Consider the following 21,922-nt stretch of genomic DNA (forward strand, 5'->3'; position numbering starts at 1 on the left):
GTGGAGAAACGTAAAGAGATGTAGTCCAATGCTAGCCGGTAGCCAACAATTGGTTCATATGCCACTGGTTTCTTTAGGATTCTTGAGCCCATAAGCACCATTGGTTTGAAATCAGAATTTTCCAACTCCTCTAGGTGAATCCTCCATATCCACCAATCCTGTTAAAGCGCTGGACATTCGCATTTTGTTCTCTCAATTTCGTAAACAACACCCCCCCTCTACGAGAAAGCAGTAAGTAGGTCTTCCTTGCTAGTGGCTGTATACGCATGGCATTGTGAGAGTGTTTCGAGAGGGAGAGAGTACTCTCCCCACTCTCGGATATACCAGGGCATTTGGGGGCAGAAGACTAGGAACTGAATTAAAATGAAAAACGACACTCATATATCCGCTTTTTCTTGCTTTAAAAATTCAACATTGTACTATTATTCTTTTCCAGTTTTTTACATACTTTTCTCCTGTTTCATTTTAATAGCTGTAGTAAAATTCAACAATTTTTACAGATATACAATGATGGAACTTTCGTCATTGTTTCATTTGATTTAATATCTTAATTTCTGTATGGTTGTGTCGCTTTATTAAATCTTAATTTCACTTCCTTTAATGGGTCTAAACGCTATTTCTTTTTATCTCGAAATCCCGATGATGCAACAAGTTACATTACAATTTTTATAGTCTTCAGTAACTCAACGGTTAGATTTCATTTTCAAGTCCTTCAAGATAAATACAATATTGCTTCAAAACTTCAGTATAGTCAACAGTAGGTTTCACTTTTGGATTTTCGCTTTAATTTTAAGGTCTTGATATGATAATATTTTTTAAGAATAGTCATGTTTTCAACTATCTTCTGACATGTGTCATCAGCAATGCGCTGTTTGCTAGTTACATACTAGACAAGAAGACAACACTCGTAATACTTTCTTAATCATATATTATTATTACTTTGGTTTTTGATCATTCTGAGACGCGTCACAAAGGTTAATGACTAGCTGTGGACATTTTGTGTAGATGAATGTATCTCTTCATTAGTTATCTCTGTAAACTTATCTCCCATACAGCTAATATCTTTGCTTCGGAAAATTGTCTACGAAATCAAATTATTTTTGTTACTATAATTGCTTTCTGTGTGTATCTCATTGATGATGTGGTTACGTAGACTGTGTGTGCATGTTGTTATCTTCATTAACTGTAGTGCTTGTGCATAAAGACTAGTCATTGTTCATTATCATTAATGGCATTAATGATAATTTGAATATCAGAATCTTTAATACTACTAGTTACTATTTGATTTTGAAGGTCATTTAAAATACCCGTCATATTGTGTAACCAAAGTGAGCTATTTTTTTCGTGTGAGAATTGTTTTAAATCTATAGATGTTTTATTTGTATCGTTTGTCGTTTGTTCTTTTTTTCTCTTGTATTTACTGCTTATCACAAATTATTGGCCATTTCTGACTTATTTTAGTCAATATTACACTATTCACTTTTCAATCGACTGAAACAGACATGTACACTATGCATCCATCACATATGTGTGAGCCTGTTTTACACACATATACACCTTTCATGCAACAAAATTATGCTGACAATATTTTATACATCAAATCGTATGTGTACATAAGTGTATTTGTCTTATATAATTATGTCTTTGTGTTTGTGTGCGCGCATGTGGATCTATGGTGTTTCTAGTCTCCGGTCTGATAATATATATATTTATATATATATATAAAGAGGATAATGATAACTATAACTAATTCAAGAATTTTCCATGAGGTTTCACTTCGGAAAAAAAACAAACAAGCATCTCTTATACACATATACATACTCATATTGTCTGTGCACACAATTTTTAATTTATCTACAATACCTACTTATTAATTGTCCTAAGGTTGATATATACATGTACGTGCATAAATTGTACGTTTCTCTTTCTTTGTATCACTCTTTTCACTCTCATAGTGCTAGTGTGAATATTTTGATAATGTGATAATCGATCTTTCAGTGTTTTTAATTTATACCTTTTTCTATCTATCTCTAAGAAAATAATGATATACAATCACTTGTTTTGTCTGTTGAATTTTTAGCTTATTATTGTTTCTTTCTACAAAAATAGTATGTTATTATGTCTACCATTATTATTATTATTATTATTAACTAATTAATTAATTTGTGGACACATAATTTGCCCATTTCCTTCGTAAAATGATTTGAGTGTTATGTTGTCAAACTTTCCTCGTTACTGTGCGTTTAGGATGCCATAATCATGATTCATATAGAATAAAGTCATGCTAAAATACTGTTATATTATTGTTACTATAACCCGATTAATTACAAATTAGTTGACTAAACTTTTTCGACGTGTAGTTGTTGTTCTTAAATTATATAAATATTACAAGTTCTAAAAGCACATATAGTCCGTGTTTAAATATTGATAAATATTCCATGTTTTCTTTATGGAATAAACAGTATCACAAGTTCACCGATATGATGAAAAGATAATAAAATGTATGTTTATATATTTCACAGTTGTTGTATGCAACTTTCATATGGTTCACCTGACAAGAACACTTTAATTGTGAATTATATTTCGTCCAAAACTGCGGGTACTTTCAAGGATTATCCATCGCCAACTCAACAGTGTGAATAGGATTGTATTTGTCTTCCCTCTTGTGATTCATTCCCATATTGTGTACTAGTATTCTTGCCTAGTCACTTAAACAAGCACTTCCAATCAAATCTCATGTCTGATAATCTTTTCACTTAGTTGATTAGAAAAAACTTTATTTCCGAAATTTCTTTCATCTTACTACAACCGGTCATGCATTGTCAGGTTGAGTTACATAGTATTTTTAGTGTTTCGGAATTTGAATGTATATTACATCCTTAGGAGTATTTCATTATAGATACTTGAAATGAGTATTCATCTGTCTGACTTAACCCTCACTCACATTATCAGTGGATCAGTCCGCCATCTATGGTAGCAATACTAAATAGTCTAGTAAAAATGTTTATTGTTTGTTAGGGTTAGCCCAAGGTTTTGAACAGCAATCTCTTCCGTCTTCACTTTTTATGCTTTTTTGGATTCAATTCAATACTTATTAGTTCACTACAATCTTACTACCACCTGCGTATAAACGAATAGATTCCCTATTACTTTTTAATCGACACTTTTTGTTGAAATGTAGCTATGTTCAGCTGAATATGATAATAGCTAGAGTCCGTAAAATTATCTTTCATGTCAAATTTTAAAATTTTTTGTCAACCCACTTATACTATGCTTTGTCAGTTTTTTTTTGTTTTGAGATTTACTTAGTTCACACCATTCTAGGGGGTGGACGATGAATATAAGCTCTATAAATGTCCAATTGTTTTGTTACTACTTAACAAGTTGACTATCTTTTGTGTTTCACATGCCCAGGGTCATCTTTTGGGTCACATATAAACTAACCTACTACTACTAAAGGCATGCCTATATGTATATGTCTCACCGTTTAAAATCTATTAATTTTGAGATTTGCTTGATTGTATGTCTGACCTCTATCTCGTGCCCTTAGATGACACAGCATTGTCTATGTGCATACTATGTCCGTCCAACTCCTTTTATTATTTTTTTAATGACTGAGTCAGCCATTAAAATGTCATTTATTCACATTTATTTTATGTGCTTTGTTTCACAGTCTAACTAGAAGTGTTCACTTCAAGGTTGGATAAATCATATGATTCGACACTAGAAAAACCTTATTCGGGTATATAGTAAAATAGCCTCGTGTTTTGTCCCATCCAATTTTCCATATTCAAGACTGGTAGTGTTTGCCATATAAGTAGCATCTTCATCATGTGTAGTCTTCTTTTTTGAGTTTCAGCACGTTTCCATCTTTCAAATTTTGATACCTTAAGCATTGTCATTTAAGATTTCAGCGTCAATGAAATGTGATTGCGCAATATCATCAATTGATTGAAGTTAAACTTGTACGCCGTTGCATCCCGGCTCAGTGGTCCGAATGTTCTGGGTTTAATTCCCGGTTGCATATCGCAGATGCGCATTTTTGAGCTTATACTGGGGCGAAACGGTCATTTAGTACCTTCGATTTTCTGATGGCGGTCGAAATTAGGTCTGTTTTGATCTCAGTGAAATTCCACATTACTACTGAGCATTCAGTCTAGTTTTAATAACTGTAGTCAAAATAAATGACACTAGCTGGTTATTACATATATGGATTTACATATAGGTTACGAAGAGAGGAGTCAGCTTAAGCGCAGCCTAATTAGAGGTCTACGCAATGATCGCAAACAGTGGTGGGTAGCGAAAGCAAGAGAGATGGAAAAGGCAGCGGCAATAGGTAACAGCAGACAGCTATTCAGATTTGTTAAAGAAACCGGTATTAGGAACCCAACTATCAGCGAAACTATCTCAGAAAAAGATGGACACATTATTCATTCTCAATCCAGGAGATTGGATCGATGGGCAGAACATATTAGAGATCAGTTCAACTGGCCTTCAGCCACACTTCTGTTTCCCACGATTCCCAGTCATCCTGAATAACAAGTTAATGTAAGTCCACCAACTCTTTACAAGGTTGAAAATGCCATAGGAAATCTGAAACGAGGGAGGGCAGGAGGCTCTGACAGGTTTAGCCCTGAGATTTTTAAGGATGACGGTCCAGTACTAGCAGCGAGATTGACTGAGGTCTTAGGTAGAATCTGGGAACTGGACGCAATCAGATCTGACTGGTCCCAAGGACAAAAGTCCTCTTGTTACAGTTTGATCACTTTGACTAATATAGTGTATAAAATGTAAGCTTCAATAATACTTGGACGCCTAACCAAAGCTCGTGAAGAACAGACTAGAGAAAACCAGGCTGGTTTTCGACCTGGACCTGGTTGTATAATGATCAGATATTCACTCTACGTCAGGTCCTAGAACATAGACATACATTCAAACGTCCCACAATAGTAGTATTTCTTGAACTTAAGGCGGCATTTGACTCCGTGGATCGTGAGGTTCTATGGCAGTGTTTGTCAGTGAAAGGAGTACCAAAGAAGTACATTAACCTCATAAAGGCTCTCTACTCGAACACTACTGGTCGAGTTAGAGCCTATGGCGAACTGTCATCAGAACTGATTACCTCAAGTGGTGTTCGTCAGGGCTGTCCACTCTCCCCATTCTTGTTTAACTTTGTCATTGACATACTTTTAGAGATAGCACTTTCATCAGCCAAACCTCCAGGAGTTGAACTTTTACCGGGAGATTCACTTGTTGACTTAGAATACGCCGACGACATAGTTTTACTTGGTGAGGACGCTGGCAACATGCAGAGTCTTCTGACCACTATAAGCAACTATGCAGGCATGTTCGGGATGCGATTCTCTCCCTCGAAGTGCAAAATGTTACTTCAGGATTGGGTTGCAGCGACACCTGAACTAATGATAGGGAGTGAAGTAGTTGAGCGTTTCATTTATCTCAGGAGTCCCATCAGCCCTTGTGGTCTGGTGTGTGACGAAATCTCAGCACGGATACAGAAGGCTCGTCTAGGTTTGGCCAACTTTTGTCACTCCTTGAATAACATCTTCCATTCCTAATCTTTGGGATTACTGCCTATACTATTACTTCTTCTACCACTATAGGATTTGAATCGACAACTGCATCTCTGTGCTAATGTGGTATGGCAACTCGAACTGATGTACGTACGTACGAAGTTCTACGTTTTGATTGACTTGTGTAGGTTATTAAAAAAAGACCATATTTATAAGACGAGTAAAATGTATTATCGATTAGTAGTTAAATAAAAAGTGACAACACTACAATCAGTACTCTTTTTGAAGTGAGATACCTCTGACGGATTTATTTATGGAGCACAAATAACACATCAAGTAATTAACACATGGTTGGACATTTTCGAGCAAGTCCCATTGTATTATTCAACAATCAAATAAGAGTGTTATCAACGTTTTTTCAAATTCATGTAATTATAAAAGCGGTAATGTTGTCAATCTTTAATTGGCTAATTACTTCAATTTCTAATAATCAGTTGCATAATGTTAAAAGTTCATTTGAAAATCCTTTTTTGTTCGTGCTTAATCGAGTTATTTTACAATTTATTTTAATCAATGTTATTATCATAGAGTTATCCAATATGTTGGCATAAATTTCCTTCTTTTTTTCAAATCTCTTACTTTCATTTATTTCTCAATTTCTTATCTCTTTATAGGACATTTACATATTTCTTTAAAAATCAATGATTTTTACAAATCCTTTTTTACCGATCGCATTTAATTAATCTACATCTAAATCTTTCTTATCCAAACTTAATCAATAATTACTTGTAAACGTTATACAATTATGTATGTATATCTTCCTATTTTTGTTTCGGAAATAATATTGTACTATTGTTTTTTAGGTATTTGATAATAGGATTTTATGAAGTATGGATGAATGAAACATTAGTTACTTTCTTGTTTGCTTTCCTCTTTTTTTTAAAAACTTTCTGCATTCTATAATCCATTTTCTACCCACTTGTTGAATATTGAGTAGTACTAGTAATGTGTGTGTGTGTGTATGTAATATACAACCAATTAACAGAAAACTACCTTTATTTTGATCGTGTCAATGAGAATATCTGCTCATTAAAAAGAATAAGTTATATTCAAATGTTGTTGCTATTTTTCATCAACTCAGATAGAAAAAAAAATTCAAGAGTTTATGTAGTTTTGTGGCAGCCAAAGATATGTTCTAATGAATTTATGATATCTTGGTGTTTCTAAATCGAATTAAAGTGAAAAATTTTAAATCTTAGTAGTAGATAATGGATTACCAACCAATATTGTTTCGATTGACAAAAAAAATGGTAATTATATACACCGATTATGTGTAAAGACTAATGTCCATTTTAAATCAATATTTCCCATTGTGGAAATTCAAATTTTATTTTATTATTATTATTATTATTATTACTATTTTTGAGTTGTACTACTATCATGTTATTTAATACAATGTGTTAATAAATTTTCTGTCAGTTTAAACTTAAATTTCAAATTGATCATCTTACAGATAGAATGACACTTTTAACAGTAAAGAATATATTATCTCGAGTTTAATATGGTTGGTAAGAATAATTTTGTCTGTAATTCAAATGAAAAAGAAAACTAACTTGAAAGATTTTCCAATAGTTGTCTAACCATACATAATATTATTATTGATTTAAATAATTTAACCTGGTAACAGTGTTTGTTTATGAAAGATAACATCTGCAGTCTGATAGTCTTTGCATGACATACAATGATAACAGAACTAACAGTTCTGTCATGATGAATAACTGGTTAGGATATTATATAGAGAGATGATAAATGGATTTCTTGGTTATCAAGACCTCAGTTGGTTAATTATTTTGTTACACTTTAGATACTCAACATAAAAAATGTTTTTAGGCTTAGATCTTGCTTCGCGTTGATGTGTTGCAATTTAGGAATGCATTATAATTTTGTTTATCAATCATGAGTATATTATGTAAATGTTATTCATATTGATTCTCTGGTCTGATCCAATTCAAAATAACCATAGTTCCGTTGTACAATCTGTCGATTAAATGTTAAAGTCAATTTTCTAAGGTTCCTCAGAAAAGTCCCAAGAATCTAAAAAGAAGTAGAAAATACTTTGTCCAATCATCGTTCGATAGAAACTTCTCAGTGTTCTTATAAAAAGATGGATTATTTTTTTATCCCGGGTGAATAATTACTGATTTTGTTGCTCATTTGAACATATTTCTAGCAGCTTCCAGGATATCAAAGTCACACAAGACTGTGTTTATCCTTGTTTTCGGTACTTAGATTAACCTTAGAAGTAATTTTATTTGTAATGGTTTGAATCATCCTGATTATGATATTTTGGCTGGAATTTAACCAGTCTTATTTGATATTTTCATCCTATGCGGATTCCCTCCATATAACCATTATAACACAAGTTTATATATAATAGATATTTGGCTAGCAGTGGAATCCAGGACTCCGTCTGAGTTCACTTTGGAAGTAAAACTTGTGTTTATAGTTTTCGCTTTTTATCTATAACTGAGGGCTCAAATGTAGCAGATTTCCGGGTGACTAGAGGGCAGAAATTTATTTTTAAACGTTCAATTATCAGGCACATCAGTTGAATGCTCAAATCAATGGACATTAATAAATAAGTAAAATCCAGTAAAGTCAATTAAAAAAATTTGATAGCTTTCATATCTAATCATACATTATTCTAGATAGAAACGGAATATTAATATAAAGTGCATTTTAGTTAAGATTTAGTTTTCCATTATAAATTATATTATTGATTATCACACTATTTGAGTCCTTTATGGTAAATAAGGATATTATGTTAATCATGAAAGTGTTATTGTTACATGGAATAATATAATTTGTAAGATTTTCTAAACTACATATGCACTTATTACCTAGATTATTGCTAAATGAAGGATAAGGAAAAACTGAGAATAATTATTTATGCCGCTGGCAACTATATTTTCCACTGTTTTATATAGAATTCTTATTTTATCAGTAAAAAACAAGCGGTTTAGTTTACTTAATTGTTCATCAGTTAATTATTTCCATTTTATCTGTTATATATGACTATTTGTAAAAGGCTTTATGATGATAGTATCACCACTCAAATTTACCTAGTTTGTCAATTTTTTTTGTTTGACCTTTAATTTAATCGATTACCTTATTCAAGTATTTAATAGTAAGTCTAACATTCTGATGCATATTTTAAGTGGATTTTTATTTCTAATAATTGTTGACATCTTTTTTTGTGACACTGTTCATTCTACCGAATAATATACCTGTTTATTACAACTTCTAATTTGTGGGCTTACATTAATAATTTATGTCCCGATCAATCATCTCTGTGCTAATGTGGTATGGCAACTCGAACTGATGTACGTACATACGAAGTTCTATGTTGGGACTGACTGACTGAATAATTGATGTTTCTTATCACAGCTTATATGCAGTTAATTCGTTGTAAGTATATCATTCACAACAGTGCTGACCGATAACCTCAGACTGAAACAGAAGCATGAGGGATTGTGGATGCTCACTGCTAAGGAGCCTCATACTATGACAAAACGGCCGCTCAGTGCTTTCAGGTTTTCAATGATGGTCTAACATCGATCGGTTCATGATCCCAATCAAAAGAATTAGATAGGTTGTGCTTCCTTATGTTTTTTTTTTAGAAAAAAATTATTTTAGAATATCAATCTGTAATAAATAGTTCACTTTCAAATGAACGAATCTCCATAATCCAACTAAGATGATACCCGTCTTTAGGTTTCTTAAAATTTTAAATGTACCGATGATGTATATATGCACAAAAAAACTGGTAAAGTGAAGTGATGAATCAGATGAACAAAATAACATTACAAAATTCTATCATTGAAGATGTTCATGAGATTTCATCTTCCTAACTTATCGTTTCCCTTCGATAATTTATAAAGATTGAATGAATAGTATACATGTACGTATATCTGTGTGCATTTATTTATTTATTTTCTGTGCACATATCAAACTTTATTTTCTGTACCAGCTGGTTGAGTTTTCTATTCGCTCTAAATTAAACTAATCATCATTTACTATTTCATATCTATGTACGTATTTCATACATTTTCTTACTTCCTTGTTTTTTTTTCTTCTTGCAATTGAATATGCTGGTTTTTGGACTGAAATTTCTGGACTATTTAATTTGTGTGTTCTAATATTCATTATGATTATTGAGGTGACTTTCATTAATCAAACTATTATTATAATTATTATTTTATACTGTTTTAAAGGACATAATTTCTAAAAGAGTTTATCTTTTAGTTTTATTTGTATGTGTGTGTGTACCACTTCACTCACATACACACGCACACCAACAGCTTCATTAATGCATCGTAGTAGTCCGAACTGAGGTTTTTATCCTACCTTCCCTTTTTTATCTTATGCATCAGACCGACTTTTTTTCATCATCTCTGCCCTTATGTCGATCACTAGTAGATTCTATATCTATTTCTGTACATCCCTTCATAATTTATGTGTTTTGTACACATAGAGAAAAGTTTGAGTATTTGCTAGTGTGTGTGTGACAATTCTTCAGCATCGTTTATTATGAAAGGATTTGTTGAATTTAGTAAATTTCAATATGTTTATTAGGATAACCAACTTCAATTTGGACAACTAAAAATGTTATCATTTAACCTTGACACTATAAAACATCCAGTTTAAGACTGGATACGAAAATATACCTATATAGCGTTATCGAATTGAATAAGAAACACTATCCTGTATAGACTATACTCGTTTAATGAGAGCTAAAATGCATAATATTCATTGTCGAAGTCTAAAATCTTACTAATAACTTTGAACACGATTATTCCATTTGTATCATATAACCGCGGTTGTTCAGAGCTGAAGTCATTAAACTTTCACTAAAAACCTCTTGTTCACCTGAATGCTGTTTTTTTTGTGTGTGTATGTGCGTTGTAGCTAATGAACAGGTCATTTTCACATTTACATCGGTTTCATCAATCCAGTCTATAAATATTCAACCCATATTCACTAAAATTTTAGTTACCATTAATTTCCCCCATTTTTTTTTTACTATAATCGATTTATAATGACATATTTTAATATCACAGTGGATATCGTATTTAGTGTGAATGATCTTACTATTAAAGACTACTAAACCATCTGTTGATGACTTTATGCAAGTATAATAGTTTTTGGTGACGTAATTCGAGTCCTTTAATCACGTTTATGAATTGATTTGAATGATCACGGGTATGAGGCAGTTAGCCACCGAAGACAATGGCAGATAGTTGCGTGATATCGTGAATTGATTGAAGTTAGATATCAATACCATAGGATTCCGGATCAGTGGTCTAGCGGCTAGGCGTTCGCGCGAGAACAAAGGCTCTAGGTTCGATTCACATATGCATAATTTAATTTGGATGAGAATTAATTTAGTCAAAAATAACACGAAATTTCGGGTTGGATAAGATCTTTTGCCATGCTTCTGCTTTTTCATTCAAAAATACCTGATCCACTATTGATCCTGTGTGTGCCTAGCAACGATTCATCATATTTGACTAGTACAGTAGTATTACAGATTCTCTTAATACTTAAATACCGAGCTATCGTTTCCTTAGAATTCGTTTTTAGATTCTACCTCAGATTATCAAATTTTTTATGTGTATCATGTAAGCGATGACTTTGTGATTAGGGAATGTCAATCATATCAATCAGTAGATTTCAGTTTCAAACTCCAATCCTTTTATACTCCAGTTTGAGCAATGGCGAAGGTGCATCCACTCTTTGTGTTCTACGAAATTCTAATTCTCTGAATTCCTCATGTCCCTATCCTTTTTCTCTTTTCAAATTTATCTCACTGTATTATACTCCTTCAATAACATCTTCAAACCCTAATCTTTCACATAATGCTTATACTCTTACTACTTCTACCACTATAGGATTTGAATCGACAACTTCATCTCTGTGCTAATGTGGTATGACAGCTCGAACTGATGTACGTACGTACGAAGTTCTACGCTGTGACTGACTGACTGACCAGTTTGAGTAGCCAGTTAGTATCATTTTCCCTCACATCAACTGTATGTACCTCAAAGTCGATTACTTGGTAAATTAATTACATTATTAATTATCAGTAGTTAAACGGTCATGTTAGTTTTGTGTTTCTAAAGATATACTATTTACTATTTCAGCTATTTTTATATTTAATTATAGACATTATTCTCAACAGAGATGTCTTAACTTCCAATAATCTATGAAAGTCAACTTTGAACGCTTGTTATTATTACCGGAATTGTTTTACTCTCATATATTTTGCCTTCTTTAATGGATTACTAAATTTCTATATTCATATTTTTCATTGAAAATATTACTTTCATTAATTGTATTATTTTTATTCTATTTCGATTCATTTACGTTACTTTAAGATGTTTTATTTAAATTGTTTACATTTTCTTGTTATATAAAGTGTTCCTTTTGGAATTCTCCTTTTTCACACCATCATTAATTCTGTGTTATATCAAGAAACCCTTAATATTACATAGTTATTTATTATTTTCTTGTAAAAGGTTTGATTTTTAACAGTTTAATTATTATTAATACTAGTTTTGGTCATAGGTTTGACTTTTATCAATAATAATCATTTGTTTTATTACTCATAAAGTGTGTATAAATCAAAGTTAGTATAATTGGTAAATCAAAATTAGTTTTATCAGTGAATATATTAGTTAGATTGTGTGAATTGTTTCTAGTACCTATAACTAAAGCAAATATTTTTTCCATCTACGTATGTTTTCGACTATATTCATTGATGAAAAAAGAACAACTTAAATATCTTCGTATTGAGAATAATTTTTCTTAGAAACAAATCTAATTTCATTTGTTTCCAAAAAAGTTTTCTAAGAGTAGTGTAATCTCTGGTCAAAAATAATGTTCATTTGTTATTAGCAGATTCACATTATAATTTTCGCTAGGATTTCCAGAACTCAAACTGATATCTAAAAAAAAAAAATCAACCCATAGTGTCAAAACAAATCTATCGGTGATATTTTTAATGACTGTAAAAAAACTGGTTGTGATTTCTTTGTGTAAGAGCTGTCAATAGTACATGAAGAATAGATGTTATTAATTAGAGTAGATAAAACTGTTCATGATCATTAGCTGCAATATCTTCCAACATAGAATTCCTTAGGTTCATACCGGGCTTCATACAACAGCTTGTTGATACAAATGTTAATAAATACTATTGATGAAAGATGATTATCAGTATTGTATTATGGATTAGTTATTAACAACTTTGCATAAATCTGTGTTGTTATTGTCTAAAATATATTTTATATTCATTTGAATAATTGGTTATTTACACATTTTTTTCATCAGTTTGCTAAATACTAAAATTAAGAAAAACACTTGATATGCGTTTCATGCGAATTCATATATCAACTAACTAATGAAAATTACCACCTCGAGCATTTATAAAAATGGCTCTTTTTTTCTTTATTTTACTTGCTATCTAATGAATTTTATAGACTTCATCCGGAGTAGGTCGTGGAAGTCGCGTTAATTCCAAGAAAAATTTAACGGCCAATACAATACCATCTGTATCTTCCTCAGAATCCTTTTCCCCTGGTCAAAGACCAGTTAATCAACAATCAAAGAAACTCCAGTCATGGAATAATGGGTCCTCAGCAAATGTAAATTTTAACTCCACAATGATATCACCAACCCAGTCAATGGGGATTCCCATGGTAAATTCTGGATTTATTGGCAATGTAGATCGTCGAGAATCTCCAGTTACTTTTGCCACACAATCAAACGGTGGTAGTATAAGGCCGAATTCAGGTCCTCCAGCTAATAATAATTCAAGCATATCTACAACTGGGATAACATATAATGAATCCTCAAATAATTTAGATACTCAATCCAATCATAATATGCGTTTACCAGTCTCTCCTCAGCATTCATATTGTTCTAGTCAAGTGCCTATGCAACAGCAACAATACTCAGTGTCTAATACATCAAATAACTGTACATCGTATTCTTCTGGCCATGGTAACAATGCATTTTACAATCAAATCAATCAACATGTTTCTAATATAAATATGAATACATCACAGCAAACATTAACATCAAACAATAATCAAATATGTTATTCGAATGTTGGACCACCCAATGGTAATACTCAACCTCCTCCACCAAATGTACATTATCAATCACATGCAATACAACCTAATTCAAATGTACAAACTATTTCATCTTCTATGACTTCTAACTGTAATCGAATTTCTGCACAATCGAATTCTAATTCTCAGAATTATCCTCCACCTGCCCCTCTACCACCACCTCCTTCCAATAGTAGTAGTACTACTACTACTAATACTATGGCAGTTGGTACTGCGTCGTATACTTGTGAGTCTTTTTTTATTGTAGTCAGTTATAAAGATTGTTTTTCCATTAATTGATCCATTGCTTTTGTAAATAGTAAAATATTCTTACTACTGATGATTGTAAATAGCTATAATTTAACTAGTTGGTAGTAGTAATATAGTATTGTTTTATGCATTGATTTATTATCCTAGTGAGTTTTTCATTTCGAAAAACCTTGAAACGACAACGGAATTCTTTTGATCACTTTCAATAATGTAACATTTTTAGTAACTGGAAATCAATGTCACTCTGTGTTTATCTTTTCATTAACCACTTTATTATCATTATCATCATTATTATTATTAGTCCTGTTGTGAAATTACTGAAGTAGGTACAAGTCGTTTTGTGTGTGTATATGTTATCTGTAATTAAAACGATTCCTCAGTGTTGTGACTGAACTTCGCAGTCAGTATTATTGCATTGTATATTAACTATATAATTGAGCCGATAGATATGACAAATAACTAGGTTGCGTATTGGATTTCCAACTAAAAGAAAAGTGTTTCCATGAGTTGAAAGGATAAATTAGACTTAAAACACAAATATTTGGAGAGAGAATAAAAAGAGTGGGTTTGTATGCCTTTTATGTGTTATCTAAGAATTATACTTGCTGATTTTTACTATTTTTAACGACTAGTGCGCCAGGACAGGGCGCTTATAGTGTTATATTTGCTCATGATGTCGGCTAAACTTTTTCACTGGTTATTATGTAAGAGATAGGTTGGTAAATGCAAATTGTTATTTCTATGTTTAATATATTGATTTTGAATATCCAGTCATGCTGGTGTTTAGTTATCTCACGTAATCTGCATAACTGGGTTGGGCTATAGATACATTTCATTTATCGAAATCCTTTTCTCTAACTATAAATAAGAAAACTGTTATTCAAGTTGTTTCAACCATATACAACTTTTTATTCTGTCAGTCATCACTTTTGATGTTCCATATAATTGCTATCTGATGGATGGTAACATTACGGTTCATCTGGCCACTGTCGGCATTGTCGAATCATGTAGACTAGCAAACACATTGAAACTTGATCAATAGGATTCGTTCAACATTAAGTACTAAACAAACAAGAAACTGATCACTACTTAGCGATCAATCAATTGTAAATATCTCAGTCTTCCAGGAAATCAGCAGTAATGTCCAATCCCACTGGGGAAATCAATTCCTTTAAGATTACCATGCTTATGTGCACTAAATAATTCGAAACTTAGTTCCAAGGTTTCCTAGGAACTACTTCCAACTACTTATTAAAACCTTTCGTAGGTTATCCTAATCTGACCTATTTTTGACACTGTTGTGATGGCAGTGTAGCTGTAAATAGTCAGGTATACAAAAAAATCAGTGAAAGCAGTTCTTCTCTATGCATATTAAAAACCTCACTTCTACGAGTTGATGGTATTCGCGGACTGTGTTTGATAATCGTTGACTTTGAAGAACTCACATCCGGCCGCAACACCATATTAGTTATCTGAGAGTGTGTTTGATTGAAGTTAAGCACTGGCTTTGGTGGTGTGGACACATTTTGTGCATGTTTTCTATGTGGCTTTCACACCATACACTGTCAATGCTTTTACTGGATGAGAAAATCTGTAAGGTTGTTAGTTGGTAATCTAGGGTCATGGAATGGAGACTAGTTGTTTTGAGTTAGTTTTGATTGCTCTATCATGACTCTGATTTGGATCTTAGGTATTATTATTATTTGTGTCTTTATTCAATATTATTTTTTAGTACAATAAAGAATTCCCAACACGAAGTATTTCGACAAGTTTCTTTTTCTTATTTCATGATCGATCCTTGCGATAAATATTGAGTGGTCGCCAGTTAGGTATTAGCACTTCAGGAATCGACATCTGAACAATTTATATTCTTCTCGCTGCATATTGCTAGCAACCACGATGTCTCTGGTTGGGCTCTTTTGTAACTTGTACAGCGAAATGTTGTAAACTTCCCAAAAACGCACCTGAATAGGTTATGAGCATAATTAACATAATGATGTGTTAAAACAAACAAGGAAACAGATAAGTTGTTGAAATATATAGTTGACAGGAACAGGTAGCCCAGATATTCAAGCGGGCCGTTGTCGTGAGAGAGGTGTGCAAATTTGTCGCTTGAGAGGTTCTCAGATATCTGTAAGGGAAACCATTGGTGATCCTACTGTAGTTTTCCGTTATATTCTTCATAAATGTCAGATAACCTTTTAACTGAATGATGTCTTTTCCGATTATATTCGTTGTGTCCCTTATTAAGTACTATTTCTTCCCACTTATTGGCACACTTTTTGGTACCCTATTGAACTGGGATTTAAGTGCTTAAATAAATCAATAAAACATGTTTCGTATATACTTTGGTTGAATATATGATTTCCAGCACCCTATTTTTTGAATGTAAATTAGATACCGATCGCTTGGTCTGTCCAATCACCAATGGTATGGTTTGGGGTCCTACTCAAATGCAACTTAATGACGTCATGCATCAGTATCTTCCCGAAGGAATATATGTACGTCGCTTTGAATTTGATCTGACTGCAAACCACCTGAGTACAATCGTCGGACGTAGTGATTTGGATATTGTCGTTTGTAGTCATCTTTTATCAGAACCATTACAAGTGTGTCATTGGCCTCCTGATGCTGTACAGATTCGTTTCAATGACTACCTTCTGCGTTTAGATCGTAGTTCTGTGAACGGTGGTCAACCTGCACATAAAGTAGCTTGTGTCAAACAACTTTGTCGACCTGGTCGTAATCAACTGGAGATAGCTATATTAGGTCTTGGTGAAGATCCTAATCAACCATCTACCATGGCTAAACGTCGAGCCACCGCTCAAACACTTGAAGTAAGTTATTTCCTTTTTTCTGTTTTCATGTATTCAGTATTGATGTTCAGAATTATTATAACTTGTCTATAAAAATATAGTTGGTTTTTGCAGAATCGATTTTATTATTAAATCAGTAGTATTTTCTATTTCATAAATTGTTTAAATTATTATTAGTCTCACGATTTTCTGCGTATGACGAAGCTTAGCATTAAGTTTTACTGAGTGAAAAAATATTTTCCTTCTACCATTCTGTTATGTCGATGATACAACTTGCCTTTTACTGCATACACTGTACTAGGTAACACGAGGAGAAGGTAACTGTTTTAGAGTTGAAATTGATTTATGATGCTTATCTCACAAAGGGGTAGGTGGGAAAGTATTATTGGCGGGAGATCCTAGACATAGCGCTAATTTATGGAGTCGTTATATCGAGGGACATTGACAAGTGCACTTGGAGGAAGGGGGCGTCTATTGAAATACTCGTAATCAATGGTTTGTTATTATATTAGATGACGTTATGCGAAACCAGTTGGATTGATACACGTGTATTTATTCTTTGATTTCTTGCAAAATCTTCAGTTGTTTCATCTCTAACTTTTAATTCCTTCAATCATATTTTTCCTTTTGAATCTTATATCTTTATCTTTTGGATTTCTGTTGTAGTTATAATTAATTTCTCTTTTTCACTTCTAATCTTTATTTTTTTGTCTCCCATTGTCCTGATTTAAGTTGTGGCGGATACACATTCATGTTAGTTCCTGATGAACTGATATCTGATTATTTCATTTATTTGTACATTATGTTATTATGCATGTTATAAATATAACTCGTACTACAGCGTCCAATTTCCAAATGATTCTTTTTTGTCGGTTAATAATTTGTATGCATATATTTATTGCGAAATATTGACTAATAAAAGAAATATACAAGAAAGCGATGGAGAGAATAAGAAGAGGATAGTTTTTTCACAACTAAACGAAAACAAAAGTGAGGAAAGTAAAATAAATACACATTCTTGTGTTTTGTTTTTTATCAACTTGAAACAAGTGAACTGTGCATGAAAAAGAGTGTAGTCATATTTATAGTGCATTAGGACAAAACATTCGTGAAGTCAAGTTAGATGGTTGTCATCTATCAATGTAGGAATGTTTTGAAAGGTTAAACAAATTATCATACTGTAAGGTTTTGGTTAATAATTGAATTGCTTGATGCTAATAAGTGTGAGAATACCTTTCTGTTATTCAGGTTATATTTCATTTTACAGCATGCAAAATATTTGTGAATATGTAATATGTTTAACAATTTTAGATTAGTTACCTGTTTTTGAAAGATTTCTAGAATCAGTATAATTTTAGAATTGTGTTCATTTTATAGGCTCAAATTGTTAGCACTGGTAGAGCGTGTGAAACAGTATAAAGCCTAGAATAGAAAGGTTGATCACTGGAATCAGATAAAATCTATTAGATAACGTAAAAGGATAATATTGAGCTGTATGAGCTCAACTACTGTTGTTTGTGTACGGTCTTTTGAGACTTTCAAGCTACCATATCCTTGAAGATATGGAATTAATATTCACGTTCTTATTGACCTGGAATAATAACTACACATATGAAAGGCAATGTTTCAAGGCTGATCAAATGTGGCATTTTTAGTCCTGTATATATTGCTTCTAACTACCGCTTCAGTGTAACATTTATAGCTGGGTAATTCATGTTTGTGCAATGCACCGTTCAAGTTTTCTCTCATTTTCTCTTTACTTAATGGATACTATTTTGTTATTAATCTCATTGATTAATTCTTAAATGTCATCCAGTGGTATCACAGTAATGGAAATATTATTTAAGCCTGTATTGATTACAGTTATCAAAAGTATGAATTGATGGAGGGGGGGTGTTAAAAATTACTTCTTAATCGATTACAAGAGGTCATTAATTTCTGGATTAAGATATGTCAGAAAATACAGATTTCTCGGTTTGGGATTCATTAAGTGTAATATGGTTGAAGTTCGATGGTAGTTTGTCACAGATCCATTCATTATTCATCTTTCTCTAAATAATTCCTGATCTCTGTCGTTTATATTAAACTGTAATTTCTGTTTCATTTACTGTAATTATTATTGTTGCTGTTATAATAATAATAATAATAATCAGAAGGGGTTTTGTGGAGATTTAGTACTTTTTTTTCTAGCTTCAATTGACTCATGCTTTCTACTATGAAAAAAATTAATAATAACGATATTGTCATTATTATTTTTATCCTTACTATTGTATACTTCACTTTTCATCCTGTCAATTTATTCTCTTGCATCCTAATGGTAAGATACATACGTATGTTATATGTTCTTTTATGACTGAGATATTGATCATCGACAGTAACACCATTGTTATTCAGATAAACTACATCTGTGCGTTAAACTGTATCCTAAATTTACACTAACCTATTGGGGCGACAATGGCATACTTGTCAATTAATAAATGGTTGATAAAATCACTAGTAGCGTATTATATGATAGTTTTAGTGTGGATGTTGTGTTCAAGCCTGATACTTGAAGTAGTGCAATAATATTTGTCCGAGAAATCCTAATTAGGATCAAATTAACAATTAGTATAGTCATTCCGTTAAAATTTAGGAATATGATGGTAATCACCTCAATTTCTGTGTATAAAGCCTTTATACCATAGGCTGCAGTTTCCCTTGGCTTAAACCAAGTGTTTTACTTTTAGGCTCATCGCTTCGCAGCATTTATGGCACATATGCCAGCTCTTAACGTTCTGCTTGATGGACTTCAACGACGCCGTCCTGCTGGTGTAAATACTCTTTGCGACATTCTTGAAGGTCGCATCGGTACACGAAACTTGAATGAAGACGGTAGCGTAACTCGGAATACAATGTCTGGACCTTCTCAAACACCTGTTATTGCTGAATTGAATTTAGTATGTCCAGTATTTCGTACGAGAATGCGTATACCTGGTCGTATTGCAGGTTGTCAACATGTAGAGGCATTTGATATGGAAGCTTTTCTACGTAGAGAGGTTCTTTGGCCCAGGCTGAATTGTCCAATTTGTGGGTAGGTTTGGTCTTGTCTTCATAACAGACCGATTTAGTTTTTTTATTTCCAAATTGATTTCTTGTTTTGTTTTTGAAATACTACTGGTTTTGTGGTAACATCTATAAGATACGAACATTACTTTTATCGATATCATATTGAAAATATAGAAAGGGGAGAAATTTTTGGTCAAATGTCAATCATACCTTATTACTGCGTAATTGTTAGTTGTTTCTTAATTACTTACTTACCACCGACCAGGATTCTCCATGCGGCTCTGTCCTGGTCTCTCGTTTCCGGTTTCTCTTAAATACTGTTCACACTTTTAATGTATCTGCAGTTCCTGGGGCAATGTGTTCGGTTTGCCTCTTTTTGAACATTCTATGTACCTATGTTAATTGTTGCTATGGTTGTCAGAAGGGGGCAATGTCGTCGTGATTTCTAAAGAATCACGGTTTTCACTATGAGGCGTCCTATTTTCTGACTTAAGGTCCTTCAACTCCAAAAGCAGAGTTTAAATGATTTTCTTGTTAGCGTTTTTTAGAAAGGTTCTTTTCTACCTGATGGGGTTGTTAATCCCATGCTCAACCCTCTTCCTTTATCCGTTCTTGGGACTGGCAGTAAATCATAGAAGGGCTCCAAGCGAAGTTTCGTTCGTTACACTTGGTGCATAATACTCACTCATCTGTTTCCTAAATTTCTGAGTAAACATATGACTTACTTATAGTTGGAATTTTCATTTTAAATATCAATGTTCATTACTCAATTATACCTAACGAGTACGTCCATCTTCCATTACAGAGTTATTTTGTTTCTATTATCAATTTTTACACATTTTAAGTATTGATGGTGTTATCTTATAATATATTGAGAATTAAAATAGTACGTTTCGAGTCAATTTAATAATAGATAATGTTTCAGCACATGTACTCGATAAGACTATGTACTTACGATCCATCGTACCGCACAATGTATGCTATCTGGTTTTAATGAACATTCCTTTCATATTTCCATGCTGTTTAACATAAACAACATCAGATGGTTTCAGAAATAATTCTAGCTTAAAATAACATGTGATCAGGGTTGAAGTACGCCAAACTTCTATAAACTATGCTTAATGTGTTTATGTTCGAGATAAATTATTTTCTTGGTTTTAAACTTTGTTTTCAGGAGTAGAATTACATACTTATTATAAATCTATTAATTCTCATAATTTATAGGTGATTATTCGAATAGATAACTCTGGTTGATGAACATCTCCATTTAATTAATAAAGATGATTTATTCGATTTTTTTAATGTTAAAAAAACGCTTAATGAAAGTGTAAAACTCATTGTAAGAAAAGGCCAGCACCATATTAGCTTTTATGAGAATCATAATAACTGACACACCCAACTTGTCAATCTTTTCTGAACTGTATTTGTTCGTATTTTCATTAATTAATGTACATACATTACCCAAGTTATATATTCTTAGATTAATAATTATTTGTATGTATATGTTTACATAAATTGTAAATTGGTTTTCATATTACATATAAGATTACATTTAGTATGTGTATGTAAACACAACAACACCTATAGCTACCCATTAAAATCTATTTATTATTAATATATAGAGTTAGTCAATTAATATCACTTTTTCAACAAAAAAAAATTATTCTACTCACCTAATATCTGATTACTGGACTCTAAATAGCTAACCAACTATAAATTAGTTTGTACAAGTTGTAAAATCGATTTAAAATGTCAGTAATTCGATCAGTTGCCATTTTGGATCAATTTATTTGTTTGTTTACCTTAATTGGTTGGTTGGTCGATTACTTGTTGTTATTGTTGTTGTGACGATGATGATGGTTTAAATCTCTAGATAGTAAGTGTTGCGCTTATTTATTATGTACTGTTTTTATGTTTGTTTACTTTTAATCACATTTACACTCACCTATCTATCTATCTATCTATCTTCTCTCTCCTATGCCCTTTGAAAGCTTTTTTCGGTCTTAATATTTGGACAATGCATTTGTTTATCCATATCCATCTATCTAAGTATATCTGAATGAAATTACATGGAGTTGTTAGATGAATA

At 32.3% G+C, this 21,922-nt stretch overlaps 1 protein-coding gene across 1 annotated transcript in view; it reads left to right on the forward strand.

Moving 5' to 3' along the window:
• The window catches only part of Smp_142320 (hypothetical protein), a gene marked incomplete at both ends in the record, with an annotated part of 44,643 nt that overhangs the window by 18,135 nt on the left and 4,586 nt on the right, over positions 1 to 21,922 (forward strand). The window contains 3 exons of the mRNA XM_018789933.1: positions 13,070 to 13,949; positions 16,370 to 16,809; positions 19,515 to 19,858. Of these exons, the coding sequence (XP_018655326.1) occupies positions 13,070 to 13,949; positions 16,370 to 16,809; positions 19,515 to 19,858 (1,664 nt within the window). The remainder of the gene's footprint in view (positions 1 to 13,069; positions 13,950 to 16,369; positions 16,810 to 19,514; positions 19,859 to 21,922) is intronic.

Source organism: Schistosoma mansoni, chromosome W, assembly GCF_000237925.1.
Source record: "Schistosoma mansoni strain Puerto Rico chromosome W, complete genome".
Lineage (NCBI taxonomy): Eukaryota > Metazoa > Platyhelminthes > Trematoda > Strigeidida > Schistosomatidae > Schistosoma > Schistosoma mansoni.